Here is a 15421-nt window from a genome sequence, read left to right on the forward strand (position 1 = left end):
TAGTTATTTAATGAAGTCTTTTAATGGGCCAATAATCGATGAGGTTATACAATATCAAATCCGTGAAAAACACTGACAGCAAAAGGAGAATGAATTATACACAGTGAGTAACTAAAGCTCTCCAATGAGTTTAGTAGACTTCTTTTTCTCAACAGTGAAATTTTATTTTCCAGTTTGCTTCCTAATCAAAATAGCTGCAGAGAAAGATGGTCAAGCCATCATACGGTGACTGACAGTGCAGAGTTCCAGATTACTCTTCAAGCTTCCCCTTGAGGTACATTCTGAAGCTTTGAGAGCAAGAACACAGCGGAAGAGTCCTGTAGCCTTTGAGAGGAAGCTTCCATGGCACCCAGTTGTGTCCCAGCTATTTAGATCTTTCTTTCCCCGAGTTTAATGTGTTGTGGAGGCCCAGACTTCAGTTCCTAAGTGAACGTTTTAATCCCATGACTGTGAAAGTAGCAGCAGTAATTTTTTCATAGACCAAGAACATCAGTGCAGCAGTGAGGACTGTTTGCAGTAGCTTTGCTTCAAGGCCTTTGTAGAGACCTACTAATCCAAAACGCCTATCAAGAAAACAGATTTAGCATATGGTAAGAAAGTACTTTCCAAATGTAGCAAAATGGCATACAATGCCATGACATCATCAAGTATGTCTGTTCTTGCCTGCACCACCAACTATTAAAACTACTTAGGATTGAAACGTTCTTCCTCCAAGTGCTACTGCTCCTTTTTTCAAAAAGAGTGCTGGTGCGGGGAGCATGATTTTCAGGAGAAAAGTGTCTGACAGAAGAATGCTTAACCCTTCTCTCATCTGCTGCTTTCCCCCAAATCTCAAACTACTGGTAAGTGAAAAGCCTGTTTGTTTGTTTAAATTATTTATGTACTATCCATCCTCAAAGCTTCTAGGGTGTTTTATATACCAGTATAATACATTTTATATACCAATATAATACAGTATCAGGTGAGCCTTTCTGTTGAAGGAATTCCACCAACAGGGGGCCACCAATGAGAAGCTCTATCTGTACCTCAGATGGTGGGGGTGCCTGGAAAATAGTCTCCAAAATGACCTCTGCTCCAGAGGGGTGGGTGAACCTCCCAAACAAATTTAGCGGGAGCCCTGTTGTGCAACTGGAAATCACTCTGCTTGTACAAGGATTTTCCTAGCACTACAATGAATACCCATAATTTCATCATAAGGCTGTTCCAAGTTACATTGTAGTTTTATCATTATAAGCTGCCTAACATGCCTGTTGAGTGCAAATGCAGAGTAGGGGAAAATAGATAAATTAAGTGGTAAACCTAGCAGTGACTATTATATTTGGAAAATAATGACCCGGCTTGCTTAATATTTCCATCACACTAGATCAAAAAGTCTTCATAAAGAGGATTATTGATCTCGTATGACCCTTTTAGTGTTTTAAAGGTCAACTTTTTATTAAATAAAAATTATACAGCTATTTAGGGCAGATTATCAGGATGTTGATACAGTAGAGGACAATATTAAGATATATATGGATAAAATAAAGACAAAGCTTACTTTATTCTCTGTCGAAGAAGGTAGATAACATTCTTAAGGCTGCCTAGTCTCCTGTTTTCTGGGTTCAGATGGTGACGTCCAAACTGAAAAGGAGACAAAATGAATCAATGAGCAACTTTTCCTGCTTTATTTTCTCCTAATTTCTATTTACTATGCCTGATCTCCAATCAGTGATCCAGCCCTATGTTCAAATCGTTCTCCCATATCCAGTTGTTCAGTGCTGAATAATATGCTTCTTGCTCAGGTCAGAGCAGCTTGCAGTCTCCCCTCACCCCAAAATATGTTAAATATTGACCAAAGCAAGCCATACACATCAAAATTATGCATTTTCATTATGGCTGGAGTGGTAGCAGTGGTACAATAAAGATGTCCTCTAAGCAAAAGAATATGGGGTTGTCAGGCTCTTCCCACAGCTTAACAACATGCAACGTCTGTGCAGAGAGCCAACTGGGAAATGTAACCTAAGTCCTAAGTAGTTATGTATTCTAAGAAGTAGGAAAAGTTGCCCAGAGCATCCAAAATGGAGAGCATATGCTATGCAGTTAAAACACAAGACACTAAAACAGTTACAGTGGTACCTCGGGTTAATTACTTAATTCGTTCCAGAGGTCCGTACTTAACCTGAAACTGTTCTTAACCTGAAGCACCACTTTAGCTAATGGGGCCTCCTGCTGCTGCCGCGCCGCTGGAGCACGATTTCTGTTCTCATTCTGAAGCAAAGTTCTTAACCTGAAGCAGTATTTCTGGGTTAACAGAGTCTGTAACCTGAAGTGTACGTAACCTGAAGCATATGTAACCCAAGGTACCACTGTACTCATTTCCCCCAAAAGAAATATACTTTCGTTTACAATCAGAAGCGTAACCTCACATTTGCCACACTTTCTTGCCCATTCAGTTAGAGTGATTATGATTCAAGGAGCTTTCTAGACTTAGTTAAGAGAAGGTGTGCTCTTCAACCACAGCAACAAATTAAGATGGAATAGCTGTTTGTCAATTTGAGTTCTATAATACTGGCCAAAGGCAACTGTATAAAGAAACAGTAAAATGAAAGTGATCTGGTGCAATGGATACCCACCCGTAAGATGGACTGTACTGTCTGCATAGGGTAAGTGAGGGTAGTAGCGATCGCTTTGGCTATTGCTCCAATAACAAATGCATCTAGCGAAGAAAGCTGTAAGTGTAAATAAACAAAAGGTTATATGCCTGCAGAAAGAAATCTAGCAATATATGAATTTAACAAAGTAAATAAAGGAAAAGGTTTCATAGGACCAACGTTCAAAGTCAGAGTTTAACTGAATTCTTTGCAGGCCTTGGAATCTCACCTGTAGTTGCCTCTTCAGAATCTTCCTCTTAAGCCCTTCATAGAACATGAACTGTATGGCAGGATTGAATACCAGGAGCAGCGAAGGAAAAGTACCATTCCACAAAGCTGAGATTCCTTCATCTCTTATTATCTGATGAAAGGCATCTAATGAGAAGGATAAAGAAGTGGCAGGAATCTTTTAAGAATATTTAAGATACAGGGATCTTAAATATTCAACAACAGTTTGTGCGCAGAAGAAGCAGCAAATTGCATATTTTGCCTATCAACTTGTAATCCAGGGATGAGGAATATTTTCCTTTTCTTTTCTATTGGTCTCATTGATGTATTGGTCTCATTGAGGACCAAGATCTGACTATAACAAGGTCCTTCTGGGCAGTTTCTTCCCTGCCTTCCTTCCTCTGGGCTTCCCCAAAACCTACCTATCTCCCTTCCTCTGGGCTTCTCCTCTCTTCCCCCACAGACCCTGCCAAAGCTTCACCATCTAGTACTTGCAACAGTTATCCAATTCATTGTTACCTCTCTCTTCCCACTCTTCTCACACACGTATGTACAAAAAGGTAACACAGCTTGTCCTTTGGCACAAACCACCTAAAGAAAACACACATACACAGTCCATGTGCATTTAAATGCACTGCCTGCCTGGAGAGCCAAGAGTGGGTTCATTTCAAAAAAAAACTGTTTATATTTTGTTGTTTTTTTACAACTATCTTGGTACGAAAAGCAAAGGATATCCAATATAGTAAAGCAAATAAATGTATCAAGCCACATGCACTGGAATTGGCAGTGCTATGCACACTTACTTGGGTAAGTTCTGTTTTAATTAATTGTGACTTACATCAGAGTAAACATGGTATTCTCTCTTCCCAATCACTTCCTGTACTAAAAGCTTGCAGCTGAACCCAATCTTGCAGTCTAAGCTATGTCATTTCACATATTCTGCTCATCCTCTTAATCCATCCCAGGCCCCAAGATGTTGCTCTAATATATTCTCACACAGTTATGGGGACTAAGTGAAATGATAAGATACTACGGTGAGCATTTTTATCACACGCAGCAATCACTTAGTTCACCCAGAACATGTTTTGTAATGGAACGTGTTTTGTAATGTAATCATGGCAACCATACCTTCAAAAACTCTGAACACAACAACAGGTAATCTAGGAGTCCTGATTCCAATACTGATTGGCAGTTTTCCCACCAATAAAACACCACCAAGAAACCTCCCTCCCATTTCTAAGCTGTTTTGCAATTTAAACTATCAGGGCTGTATCCTGATTGTCCAGTTAGCACAAGGACTTCTGCCTGTACTAAAGGAAAGTCCACTCCCTCTCCTCTCCCCACACTCCTCCCCAAATCTTCTCCAGCAAGTTGGGGGAAACCCCAGGACTTATTTGGGGGCCTTAGACTGCATACACAGAGAAGATAAAGTCATTGTGCTACTGGGATCACATTGTTGGAAACCAACCCCATTTCATTAAAAAAAAAGTTGGGGACAGATGACTTAAATGTATTAATATTTATGTGGCACTTTCTGATTTCATTTTTTAAAGGGGAGAGACTGGATTGAGCATAGGAGAACAGAAAAGAGTGATGACTGAGTCAGTGTTGGATATGCTGGCACACATGTCTAATTTCAGTTACAGTTAGACTCATCCCATCTCAGAGTAATACACTATAAACTTTCTTACTGTTATATGGCTTTCCTGATTATCTAATAGCTCACTGTTTTAAAAGTGGTTGTATCTATATACTGAACAGCAAAACTGAACCATAGCATCCATTTTGTAAATGAAAGCCTTCAGTCCACAAATCTACTAAAAAGTACCAATGCAAACTAACAGAAATGACAACAAATGCCTACCTGCAACGCCTTTGTAGTTAGTTGGCACAATGTCTTCATTTCTGAATTTGGCCCCCTGGAGTTTCAGACGTGTATTCACTACCCAGAGTGGAGTAGTCAACAATACATTCACAATACCTAAGACAACAGAAACAAAAAGTTGAGTAAAAAGAGCCCTAACATTTTAAAAAGCAGGTTGAATCTTCATGTACAAAAATGATCCAATGTACAAAATAATTAAGATATATAGAAAAGTACAATGCCCCCCACCCCCCAAAAAAACCCAGAAGACACACATTCTGAAATCTTATACTGAGGATTTTGCTCTAATTTCTGCACCATTCTAATAGCTGGCAGAATGCCTTGTGAGGATACACACAAATTGCTTAAGCAAGCAGGAAAAGCAAGTTTATTTTCATAACAGGTACACACCTTAGTTCTCCCAAATAACTTCCCTGGACTGACGCAAGCCTCCCACATTCATCTAGGTCATGGAATCATGTACCGTATTTTTCGCCCTATAAGACGCACTTTTCCAGCTCCAAAAATGAAGGGGAAATGTGTGTGCGTCTTATGGGGCGAATGCAGGCTCCTTGGCTTCAGCGATAGCAACGCGAAGCCTCCGAAGCCTGCGCTCCAGAGGCTTCGCGTTGCTTCTGCTGAAGCCAGGAGAGTCTGCTCTTTGAGGCTGGCGGTGGGGGAAAGCAGCGCTTCCCCCATCGCCAGCCCCAGAGGATGGGGGGCAGTGGGAAGGCGCGCGAAGCCTTCCTGCTACTCTCCAACCCGGCTTGGAGGCTGGCGGTGGGGAAAGCAGCGCTTCCCCCATCGCCAGCCCCAGAGGATGGGGGGCAGTGGGAAGGCGCGCGAAGCCTTCCTGCTACTCTCCAACCCGGCTTGGAGGCTGGCGGTGGGGAAAGCAGCGCTTCCCCCATCGCCACCCCCCAGAGGATGGGGGGCAGTGGGAAGGCGCGCAAAAGCAGGCAAAAGCCGGGCGCTCTTTAAAGCGGCTGCGAGGCTTTGCTGGCTTTTCTAGGAGATGGGGGAATTCCCCCACCTCGTAGAAAAGCCGGCAAGAGCTGCGCAGCCTTTAAAGAGCGCGCAGCTCTTGGGGGCTTTTCCCCAAGGAGGGAGAAGGGACAGACTGGCGGAGTCCGTCCGTTCTCCCTCCTGTGGGCTTTTGCGGGAGATGGGGGAATTCCCCCACCTCCTGCAAAAGCAGGCAAAAGCCCTGCGCTCTTTAAAGTGGCTGTGTAGCTTCTGCTGGCTTTTCTAGGAGGTGGGGGAATTCCCCCACCTCGCAGAAAAGCCGGCAAGAGCCGCGCAGCCTTTAAAGAGCGCGCAGCTCTTGGGGGCTTTTCCCCAAGGAGGGAGAAGGGACAGACTGGCGGAGTCCGTCCCTTCTCCCTCCTGTGGGCTTTTGCGGGAGATGGGGGAATTCCCCCACCTCCCGCAAAAGCAGGCAAAAGCCCTGCGCTCTTTAAAGCAGCTGCGAGGCTTTGCTGGCTTTTCTAGTGAGGCATCTAATCATAAGCCTGCATTTTTTTATCAAAGCTTATATGTTTGATCAGGGCTTGTATTTTAAAATGAGCTTAAAGATTTTCAAATGTTTCATGCCAGGCAGAAGACTAAAAAACCTTGGCAATATGTTTTTCCTCCTAGACTTACTTTGAGAAGATTTCTTTTCCTTTTAAAAGGCTACCTATGATAATGTATGAAATATATTGGCTTAAATGTAATTATGCAAAGGATCTAGAAAGAAAGAAATGTTAAATTCTTATTTCATAGAGTCATATTGCAATAGGAGACCAGAGGGGCAAATGAGCCCAGCCTCCTGCCAGACAGGAGACGCCATCGAGCACTCCTGATATATGGTTGTCAGGCCTTTTGTTTAGAAACCTCCAAATGAAGGAGATCTTTCAATGATGATGTGAACTCAAGATCCTTGAAGATAAAAAGTTAAGATTAACCATCTGTTTTGGAAGGCAATAGGGCAAGGAGGGCAAGAGGTGAGCTGGTAATTAAGATTCCTTGTTGAGACACATGTAAGATATATTACTACTTATTTGTCATCTATAGATATAAGAATATATAGCTCTTTGTGTCCCATAAAAGGACAAAAGGAAATGGGTGTATCTTTTGTGATTGGTTCTAGCAAACAGCCAATAGGAATTTCAACCAGGCTGATTGGACAGAGGCAGCCACAGGAGGAGCAAGGGGGCTGGATTAAGGAAATATAAGTGCTGGCCAGAATGGCAGGAGGCCGGGCCAGAGCTTGGTAACCATATACCACTGTGCCTCTCATTAATTTGTCTGACAAATAAATTACTATTTTAATTTCTCTATTGCTGCGTTGAATATTTCATTCCAGCTAAGCGTTAACCACAAGCAGGGTGCTACACTAGGAGGTGGGGGAATTCCCCCACCTCGCAGAAAAGCCGGCAAGAGCTGCGCAGCCTTTAAAGAGCGCGCAGCTCTTGGGGGCTTTTCCCCAAGGAGGGAGAAGGGACAGACTGGCGGAGTCCGTCCGTTCTCCCTCCTGTGGGCTTTTGCGGGAGATGGGGGAATTCCCCCACCTCCTGCAAAAGCAGGCAAAAGCCCTGCGCTCTTTAAAGCGGCTGTGTAGCTTCTGCTGGCTTTTCTAGGAGGTGGGGGAATTCCCCCACCTCCTAGAAAAGCCTGCAGGAGCCGCGCAGCCTTTAAAGAGCGTGCCGCTCTTGGGGCCTTTTCCCCAAGGAGGGAGAAGGGACTGACTGGCCGTTTCAGTCCCTTCTCCCTCCTGGTCAAAAAGCCCGCAGGAGTCACGCGCGGCTCCTGTGGGCTTTTGCGGGAGGTGGGGGAATTCCGCCACCTCCCGCAAAAACAGGAAGAAGGTCTTGGAGTAGCGCACAGGCTGCGTGCAGCCTGTCTGCTGCTCCCAGAGCTGCGGGGGGGAAATCATATTTTTTTTCCTTGATTTTCCCCCCTGAAAACTAGGTGCGTCCTATGGGCCGGTGCGTCCTATAGGGCGAAAAATACGGTACTTCTTAATGAAGATCAGAAATGGCAAATTATTTTTTAAAAGTAATGCTTCAAGAGGCTGTGTGTCAGGTTTAGATTTTACCTACCGGTATGTTTTTCTATCCACTACAAGTTTCATGCATTGGATCTCCCTGGACTGACCGAAGACCAGCCAGGGGCAGATCACCGGCAGCAGGCCCCAGTGCTTGGGAAGAGGAGTCAGCCTTTCCCGAGTGGGCCAATAGCCAACAGTGTCTTGCTCAGGCTGGTCCAGCAGTGGAACAAAGGCCTGAGCTGTCTCCTCAGACATCCACCCACAGCTGCCGTGCATAGTGCTTCAACCATCACACAATCCTGCAATTCTTATTAGATCAGCCCCACATGGGAAGCTAAGGACACTTTTCCAGAAAGCCTCTACCAAAAATTTTGTTAACATTCTGAAAGAATTTTAGAAGTTTAATGAGGCAGGACTTCCTGCTGCACGAGACCCTTGGAATTAGATTTCAAATCTCTGCCAATTCTTCCTCTGCAAATTTGCTCTGTCAGTATTTTTAACAATTCTGGTTTCAATAGCTTTCCCCCACCTGTTTACTTGGGGCAGCTTTGAACCTGCCTCCAGCTCTCCTCTGGATCCTTTAAAAATACTGTTACCACAGTGCTGGCCCTCCCATCCTCTGCTATGGATCCCCATTTCATTGATGGATTTGGAATGACTTTATTCTGTTGTTGTCTAGTATGGTTTACAATGTCTGATTTTTACCTGTTACTTTAATTTCATCTGACTACAACTTTCTTATTTCCTGTTACTTGTTCTTTGATGTGAAATGAGGAAACAACATATGCTTTTTTATGAAGTGATTATCTGTAACTACAATTTTGTGAGATATAGCCCTTAAACTAAAGAGAGAGAAAAAAGGGGAAAAATTACATACATTTGAGTAATATAAATTATAATAATAAGGTAGCATACGTAGCATAAAAAGTGCATGCAGGGAATGTAATAAACTGGTTCAACCCCTTAAAATCTTAGCAGATTTGTAGCACAACTGATAGGATTCTATTACCTGCAACCACCCCAAGAATCAAGTCTTTTCCTGTGGTTGAATGATGTCCTTTGACCCAAACAGCTTTTAAACTGTTAAATGTATAGAAATAGACGAAGTTGGAACAACAAAGGCTGGAGATGACAGGAAACCACCCTCGATATGGTGCCAGGCTAAGGAACAAGCAATAAAAGCAAAAAGTAACTATCATGCAATCACCAAATAAGCAAGAAATAAAGCAACAGCAACTGCAGCCTAATCCAGAACCTGGAATAGTGTTTGCCTACAAAATAAAATAAGTATTTATAAGCAGGTACAACAAAGTATATTTTAACAATCAGAATCCTACACAAACTTACTTGGGAATAATTCTATGGGAATTCAATGCTACTTACTTCTGAATAAATGTGCAAATAACTAGAGACTGATGGACAGGATGGGAAGAAAGAACAGTACCAGTGTCCCAAGGTTCCCTAGCAGAAATAGTTCCTTGCCATATTATGCATGCTTATTAAACTGACAGTTACTACAACTGTTCCCTATAATAATGCCTGCATGTGTCCAGAAGCATCTGGCTGGTTGGGGGAACTGGTTCTGACAGGTGTTTCAGCCCTTTCCAAAGGATGGAACAGTATTGCAGAAGTATTTCCTACAACGGGAATAGTCGATCCCTTGTTTTTACAGTATTTTGAATTACAATACAAATATGACATCAACTTGCTCGTACTGTACTTTCTAAGTAATTCCCATTTTTCAACCAGTCATTTTTATTAGATCACAAAAGAACAAGGATTGGACTCCCTCCTCCCACTTCCAAATTACAATCTGTGGCACCAAGTTTCTAATTAGTATTTGAAAGGACCGGTTTTCAAAAGCATGCCCTTGGTTTCTACACATTTTATGTGCAACAAGAGTTACAGAGGCTATAGAAAGGCCTGCTATTAATCACTGGACTCTCCCCTTTCTAATGAAGGAGTTTGCCTTAAGATGACCCAAAAAGACTTAAGCCTTTGTGACTAAAAAAGCTTGCACTCTGTTTTTTTAAAGCTCCATTGCAAAGGAGCTCATACATTTTAGTGTGAAACTCAATACCCCTCAAATATTGGGCAAATTAAGAAACTACAATATGTGAAGTAGAGGGACAAAGACGTGATGAATGCTCAACATTTGTGAATATTCACATACTGCTTGTTACAAGGTTCTATACTTACATGCCCTCTTCTTTTATTATCTCCATGAGAACTTTGTGGGTTCTTTTAGATTTGCGTTTTTCATCAACTGGAAGACAATAATTATACACAAAGGGTAAACGTAACATATATTTGAATATTAGGGCACTACATTGATTAGTGCAAGCAGAACATCACAAAATAGTGTGCAAACTTTTGAGTTTCTCAGAACTTCGTATCAGCTGATTGGCACTGAAAGTGCATCTTCAAAGGAGGTTGTTGCAATAATAATCCATAATCCACTGACTGGCAATTACAGTAACCTCCTTGGAACTTTGGTCAGGTGACATCACTGTCAGTGGCGTAGCGTGGGAGGTGCGGGGGGGCCCGGCCGCACCGGGCACAACATCTGGGCGTTAGGGTTAGAGGGCGCAAATCCACGGGTTAGGGGGCGCAAATCCATGGGTTAGGGGGCGCAAATTACTTGCCTTGCCCCGGGTGCTGACAACCCATGCTACGCCACTGCACCTGACATCATTATGCTCCCACCCACCCATCAAAAGATGGCATGTATGGGGTGGGGAAGATCCAACTGTTCATCACTGGGTTAGATAGTCAATAGAGTACATGGGAGAGGGGCAAAAAAAGTTGGTTGTTGGTGAAGTCAAGGAGGGTGCAACTGGTCAGTCTCAAGACGCTTTGAAGGTGCAATCTGAAACCTGCAGAGAACCTATCAGAGCTTCATCTGACTATCTGGTTTCGCGTCCCACACATCATTTCAAGACTGACCAGACATAGGTTCTATAAGCCAACTTTGTTAGCTCCCCCCACTCCACTTTTACTATCTACCCTGAATAAAAGTTCTGAAGAAAGATTCCACACCCAATATTGTTGACCTAATGAAGGCATTGTCCGAATATGGATTTTGACATTTTCTTATGGGCCCAGATGAATATCTTTATTTCTTAGATTACTTAGTACATCTTTGCTTACCTTGAAGTCTTAGTCTAGCTGTATCCAGGGGGAAAAACACAGTCATTGCAGTCATGCTACCCTAAAAAGTTTAAAAATAAAGTCAACATTACTGTACCACATGGGGTTTTTTTTACAAATCTGTAATAAAGCTAGAACAATGATTAACAAATATCTGAGCAAACAAGCCTTGAAGTATTTCTGTATTTGAATGAACTTCTTGTTAAAAACGCAGGTTTTTGCAAGATAAACAGTTGAAATCTTTAAAAATTGACAAGGAAAATAAAAATCCATTTGATAACTATGAGTTTAACTTTCACTTTCAATTGACCACAGGTTATGCTGGCCTGGAGCTGAATGGAGCCCAAAACATCTGGAGGGCACAGCCGGCTTTTCCCTGCACTCGGTTCTGAAAGTAGCCTTAATGCAGGCAGTGGGACACATTTGTAAATGTGTTTTCTTTATTTGTTTAGGTTAGGCTCCATATGCATGTTATGGCACTCTCAAGTTATATTCTTCAAAAATTCAGATCCTTCTCATATGGAAAGGACTTAGGGGCAGCCCCACCCCCAACTAAACAACACCAATTTACATTTAACACATATCTAAGCAGCCGCTATTTGGAGCAGAAAGTACCCTAATTTCTTTATGAATTATCAAGACTTCTCAGACATGGTTAGGGAAGGGCTTGAAATTTGTGTTTTAAATCCTATAAAGTCTTTAAATAAATTAAAATGTTGCTCTGAAAGCCTCGTCAGTGGGCAAATAAAACAGCTCAACTTCACTCCAATTGCTGCTCCACCTTTACAAGTCTGAACAATGTATTAGTGGGATGGGTAGATGAAGACTAGTAATGATTGACTGCACCTTCAACAAGTTACACAAACTAATTGAACCTCTCAGTACTAAGGCTGCAGGCATCAATGTAAAAGTATTAAGCTGTATATTGAGGACAAGTCGTCCCACAAAGTTTATTATTTACAAATGTATCCTAACCCAGTGATAACAGAATGTTATGGACAAAGTACAGGGGGGAAATCTGCACAGTTCCAAGAACTACAGTATCTGGTTTTCAATAAAGAATCTGGTGTCTGCTAGAATCCTGAGGATCACATTTCTCAAAGAATGTATAGCCTTTGTGACTGTGAAGATAATTTCTAGACAAGTAGCAATTTCTGCTAGAGACTTTTTAATCGGTTAAGTAGGAAGCAGCATGCAGGAATAAATTGCCAGTTCTCACAATGGAAAGATGTAAGAAATGGGGTCCCCCATCATGGGCATAGCCAGGATTTATTGGGGGGGCAGGTTTTACGTTGGGGACAGGATTCAAAATTAGCAGGGTGCCAGGTGCATTTTGCACCTAAAGAGTCTCCATTTGTGAGCACCTCAAAAAGTCTAGGTGCCATTTTTTGTGCCTGGCTTACACTCAAGGATTACTGAAATGCATGTGTTTTGAAGCCACGAAGTATATGTTAAGGATAGACAATATGTTAAGGCATTTAACGAGAGTAGAGTACTTTGAAAACTGAAGTTTGGTACCAATATTTTTATTGTAAACACAAAATTAAACATGTATTAACAATTTCTTTTTAAAATGTGATATTAACAATGTGTCACTAATGTGAACTGTGTATTAGTTCATGCTTATCAAAATAATAAATAAAAAGTGTGGCCAACCCCCTCACCCCAAAACATTGACTAGACATTCTGTTTTGGTGCCCTTAACCCAGGTCCCAAGAGCCATTTGGCTCCAACTTTTCTATCCCAGTTTCTAACACTGGTTGGGGAGCAGATCCAAGTTAACTATGATGCAATTAGTCAGTTGGTTAAGTATTCTTATTTATTTACTTGATTGGAGGGCCAGCTGCCCCCCTGCCATGCCCATGTCCCTCTTGCATCTGTATTGGGACCACTGCTTTATAACTTGTTTATATTTATGAATCTGTGATTTTTGTATCTCCTCCATCCTCCCAAAAAAGAGCACAGGACAGCAAACATAAAACAGTATGCCTACAAGCTAGATAGAGCCTGCTGCTGAGTGAGCCAACAATGCTGACCAAGGAGCTATCAGGCTGGGAGTGAGGGGATATTTACATCTACCCCCAGCTTAGGCTCTAAGCACCATTCACTGAGAAGGTGACCTTGCATTGAGAGATGTGAGGGAGTGCAACCCTGCTCTTTTTTATTGGGCTTGGTGGCTTGCAACACCATTAATGACGGTATTCTTTTGAAGTGGCTCAAGAAGGTGGGGGCTGGGGCACTGTACTTTAGTGATTCTGCCTCTATCTCCAGGCTATTTGCAGAAAGCAGTTGTGGGGGAATAATTTATGGAAGCTTTCTTGTGGTGTGCCCCAGGATCGCATCTTTTCCCCATTCTATTTAACATTTATATGAACTGTCTTCAATAGTTTTGGAGTGAAGTGTTACCCGTATGCAGATGACACCCAGTTCTATCTCCTTGTTAACTTAGAATCAGTAGAGGTGGCCAAGGTACTAGATGGGTGTTTGGGGGTAGTGATGGGCTGAATGTGGGCCAACAAATCAAAACTGACTCCAGAAAAAAACAGAGCTGTTATGTGTTTCAATTCTTAAGTCCAGGAGGTGAAAAGATGACCTGCTCTTGACAGGGTTGCACTCTTATGGAAGGAGGTTTGTCACCTGGGGGTACTCCTGGATTGCCACTTGAGACCCAGGTGGCTAGGTGTGTCTGCTTCCAGCTCCATCTTGTTTGCCAGCTATGGTCCCTTTTGAACAGAGATCACTGGGTCACGGCACTCCACACTCTGGCAACTTCCGCATGTGATTTCTGGAATGCACTCTACGTGGGGCAGTTTTTGGCAAATGTTAAAGGCACACCTTTTTACCTTGGGCTTTGTTAGCAGAGGTATATATTTTCAGGACCCAACCTATTATTGCAACAATATGGATAGATACAAAACACAGACTATGAAATAATATGTAGCTGGAAATGTGGACAATAAGACCCATGGAGGGGATGGGGGGAAGTCGTGAGATTCAGAGAATTCTCATTTTATGGATATGTATCTGTAACTAATTTTCATTTGTTTTATCTGTTTTTAATTTTGAATTTTAAATTGTTGTAACCTGCCCTGATCTTGTATGAGAGATCTGTGCAGTTGACCTGAGTCAGGTTTGCCAGCTGCATCCAGCCTCAAAATTACTAGTATCAAAGAAAATATTTACCATTTAGACAGTTGTGGAACAAAAAGCTGAAAAAGCAGGGAAGATAGAAAAAAAGGATAATCCTGGCATCCCAATACAGCACAGCATGATTGGGTATAAGCAACCTATTTCTAGGTTACTACAAATACTGATCCTGTAGCTGAGACTGAAACATAAAGGACAATTGCCCAACCCTTTTACACTTTCTGAACTACTGTCCCTCTTTGCTTTTGCAGCTCAACAGCAAGTTTGGACATATGATTGTCCCCAGACAGGTATTTTAATCCCAAGCAGAAAACCCTGGCAGGCGAGTATAGGCAATCTAAGTGATAGCTTAACAACAGAAAGTGCACCCGATAGGACAGTTCACCTGTAGCATCTTATTCCAGGGGCGAGGAGAATTACCCCATAACCACACCGTAACAGTAACGATCATAGCAATACACACACCCCAAAAACCGTGAGGGAGAGGAATACAGAAGCGGTAAAACCCTCCCCATTCTCATTTAGCAGGGCACCACCGACGACGACTATACTAACTGGGGGCACGCAAAATCATACAGTGGCCGTTTGTATTCACTCGGAGCGGCATGGACTAGTTGAGAGGCACCCACTAGGACAGAAATTGGTGCGAGTGGGGGGGGATCTCTGTCCCGAATACTCATCCCAAGGCGACCAGGTGCAGTTTAGCACCTAGCCAAGTATTGCGCGAGAGGCGAGTGAGCCCAGCAGCCCCCGGAGCCCAGCCCTGGAGCCCCCACTAACGCACCACCTCCGCTGCAGTAGTCAAACTCACCACAGCCCCCGCCACAGCGTGGACCAAGCTCTCGTAAGAGAACACCACGGCCATGGCTGAACCTCCGGCGCCGCGGGAGCCAAGGAAGTGCTGGCCAAGGAAGAGCGGGCGTCTCCGTCACCGCCCCGCTCCATGACACTCGGCGTCACGTGGCTCCAGCGCCGCCGCGACGTTTCTGCCAGCTCCGCACCTATCAGGCGGCGGCTCGTAATACCTCGGCGCAGGTGGGAGGGCTCGCCCGGCAGAAGGAGCGCTATTCGCCGGCGGCCGCTCCCCCCCCCCCCCCGCAAGGCAGAAAGGGGCGTGTCCTCCTTACTCCCGGCTCAGGCGCGCGGGTTTCGGCTGACGGGTGTTACGGCCGTTTCGGTTGGCTGAAAAGGGTTCTTCCGTCAACGGCTGGCGCGCAATGAGTGAGAGGGCGGGGAATACGTGAGAGGGGCAGAGCAGCTCGAAGCAGGCTGGTTTGCTGAGGGGCAGGCGCAGCCGCGTCAAAAGGGTGTACAGTGGTACCTCGGGTTACATACGCTTCAGGTTACAGACTCCGTTAACCCAGAAATAGT

At 43.5% G+C, this 15421-nt stretch overlaps 1 protein-coding gene across 2 annotated transcripts; it reads right to left on the bottom strand.

Moving 5' to 3' along the window:
- On the bottom strand, positions 1-15144 carry SLC25A17 (solute carrier family 25 member 17). 2 transcript variants are annotated; one of them, XM_083701800.1, is made up of 9 exons: positions 14862-15144; positions 10904-10964; positions 9953-10019; positions 8763-8914; positions 4723-4839; positions 2860-3005; positions 2613-2708; positions 1538-1620; positions 1-563 (listed from the first exon to the last, which is right to left on the bottom strand). In XM_083701800.1, the coding sequence occupies exons 1-9, from the start codon at positions 14913-14915 to the stop codon at positions 416-418; spliced, it is 924 nt and encodes a 307-aa protein (XP_083557926.1). In that variant the 5' UTR covers positions 14916-15144; the 3' UTR covers positions 1-415. The 2 variants fall into 2 exon arrangements, with proteins under 2 accessions (XP_083557926.1, XP_083557927.1); XM_083701801.1 differs by having other exon boundaries at positions 15076-15098.
- Between the last annotated feature and the right edge of the window lie 277 nt (positions 15145-15421).

Source organism: Podarcis gaigeae (genome assembly GCF_964106915.1).
Source record: "Podarcis gaigeae genome assembly, chromosome: 10".
Classification (NCBI taxonomy): Eukaryota; Metazoa; Chordata; class Lepidosauria; order Squamata; family Lacertidae; genus Podarcis; species Podarcis gaigeae.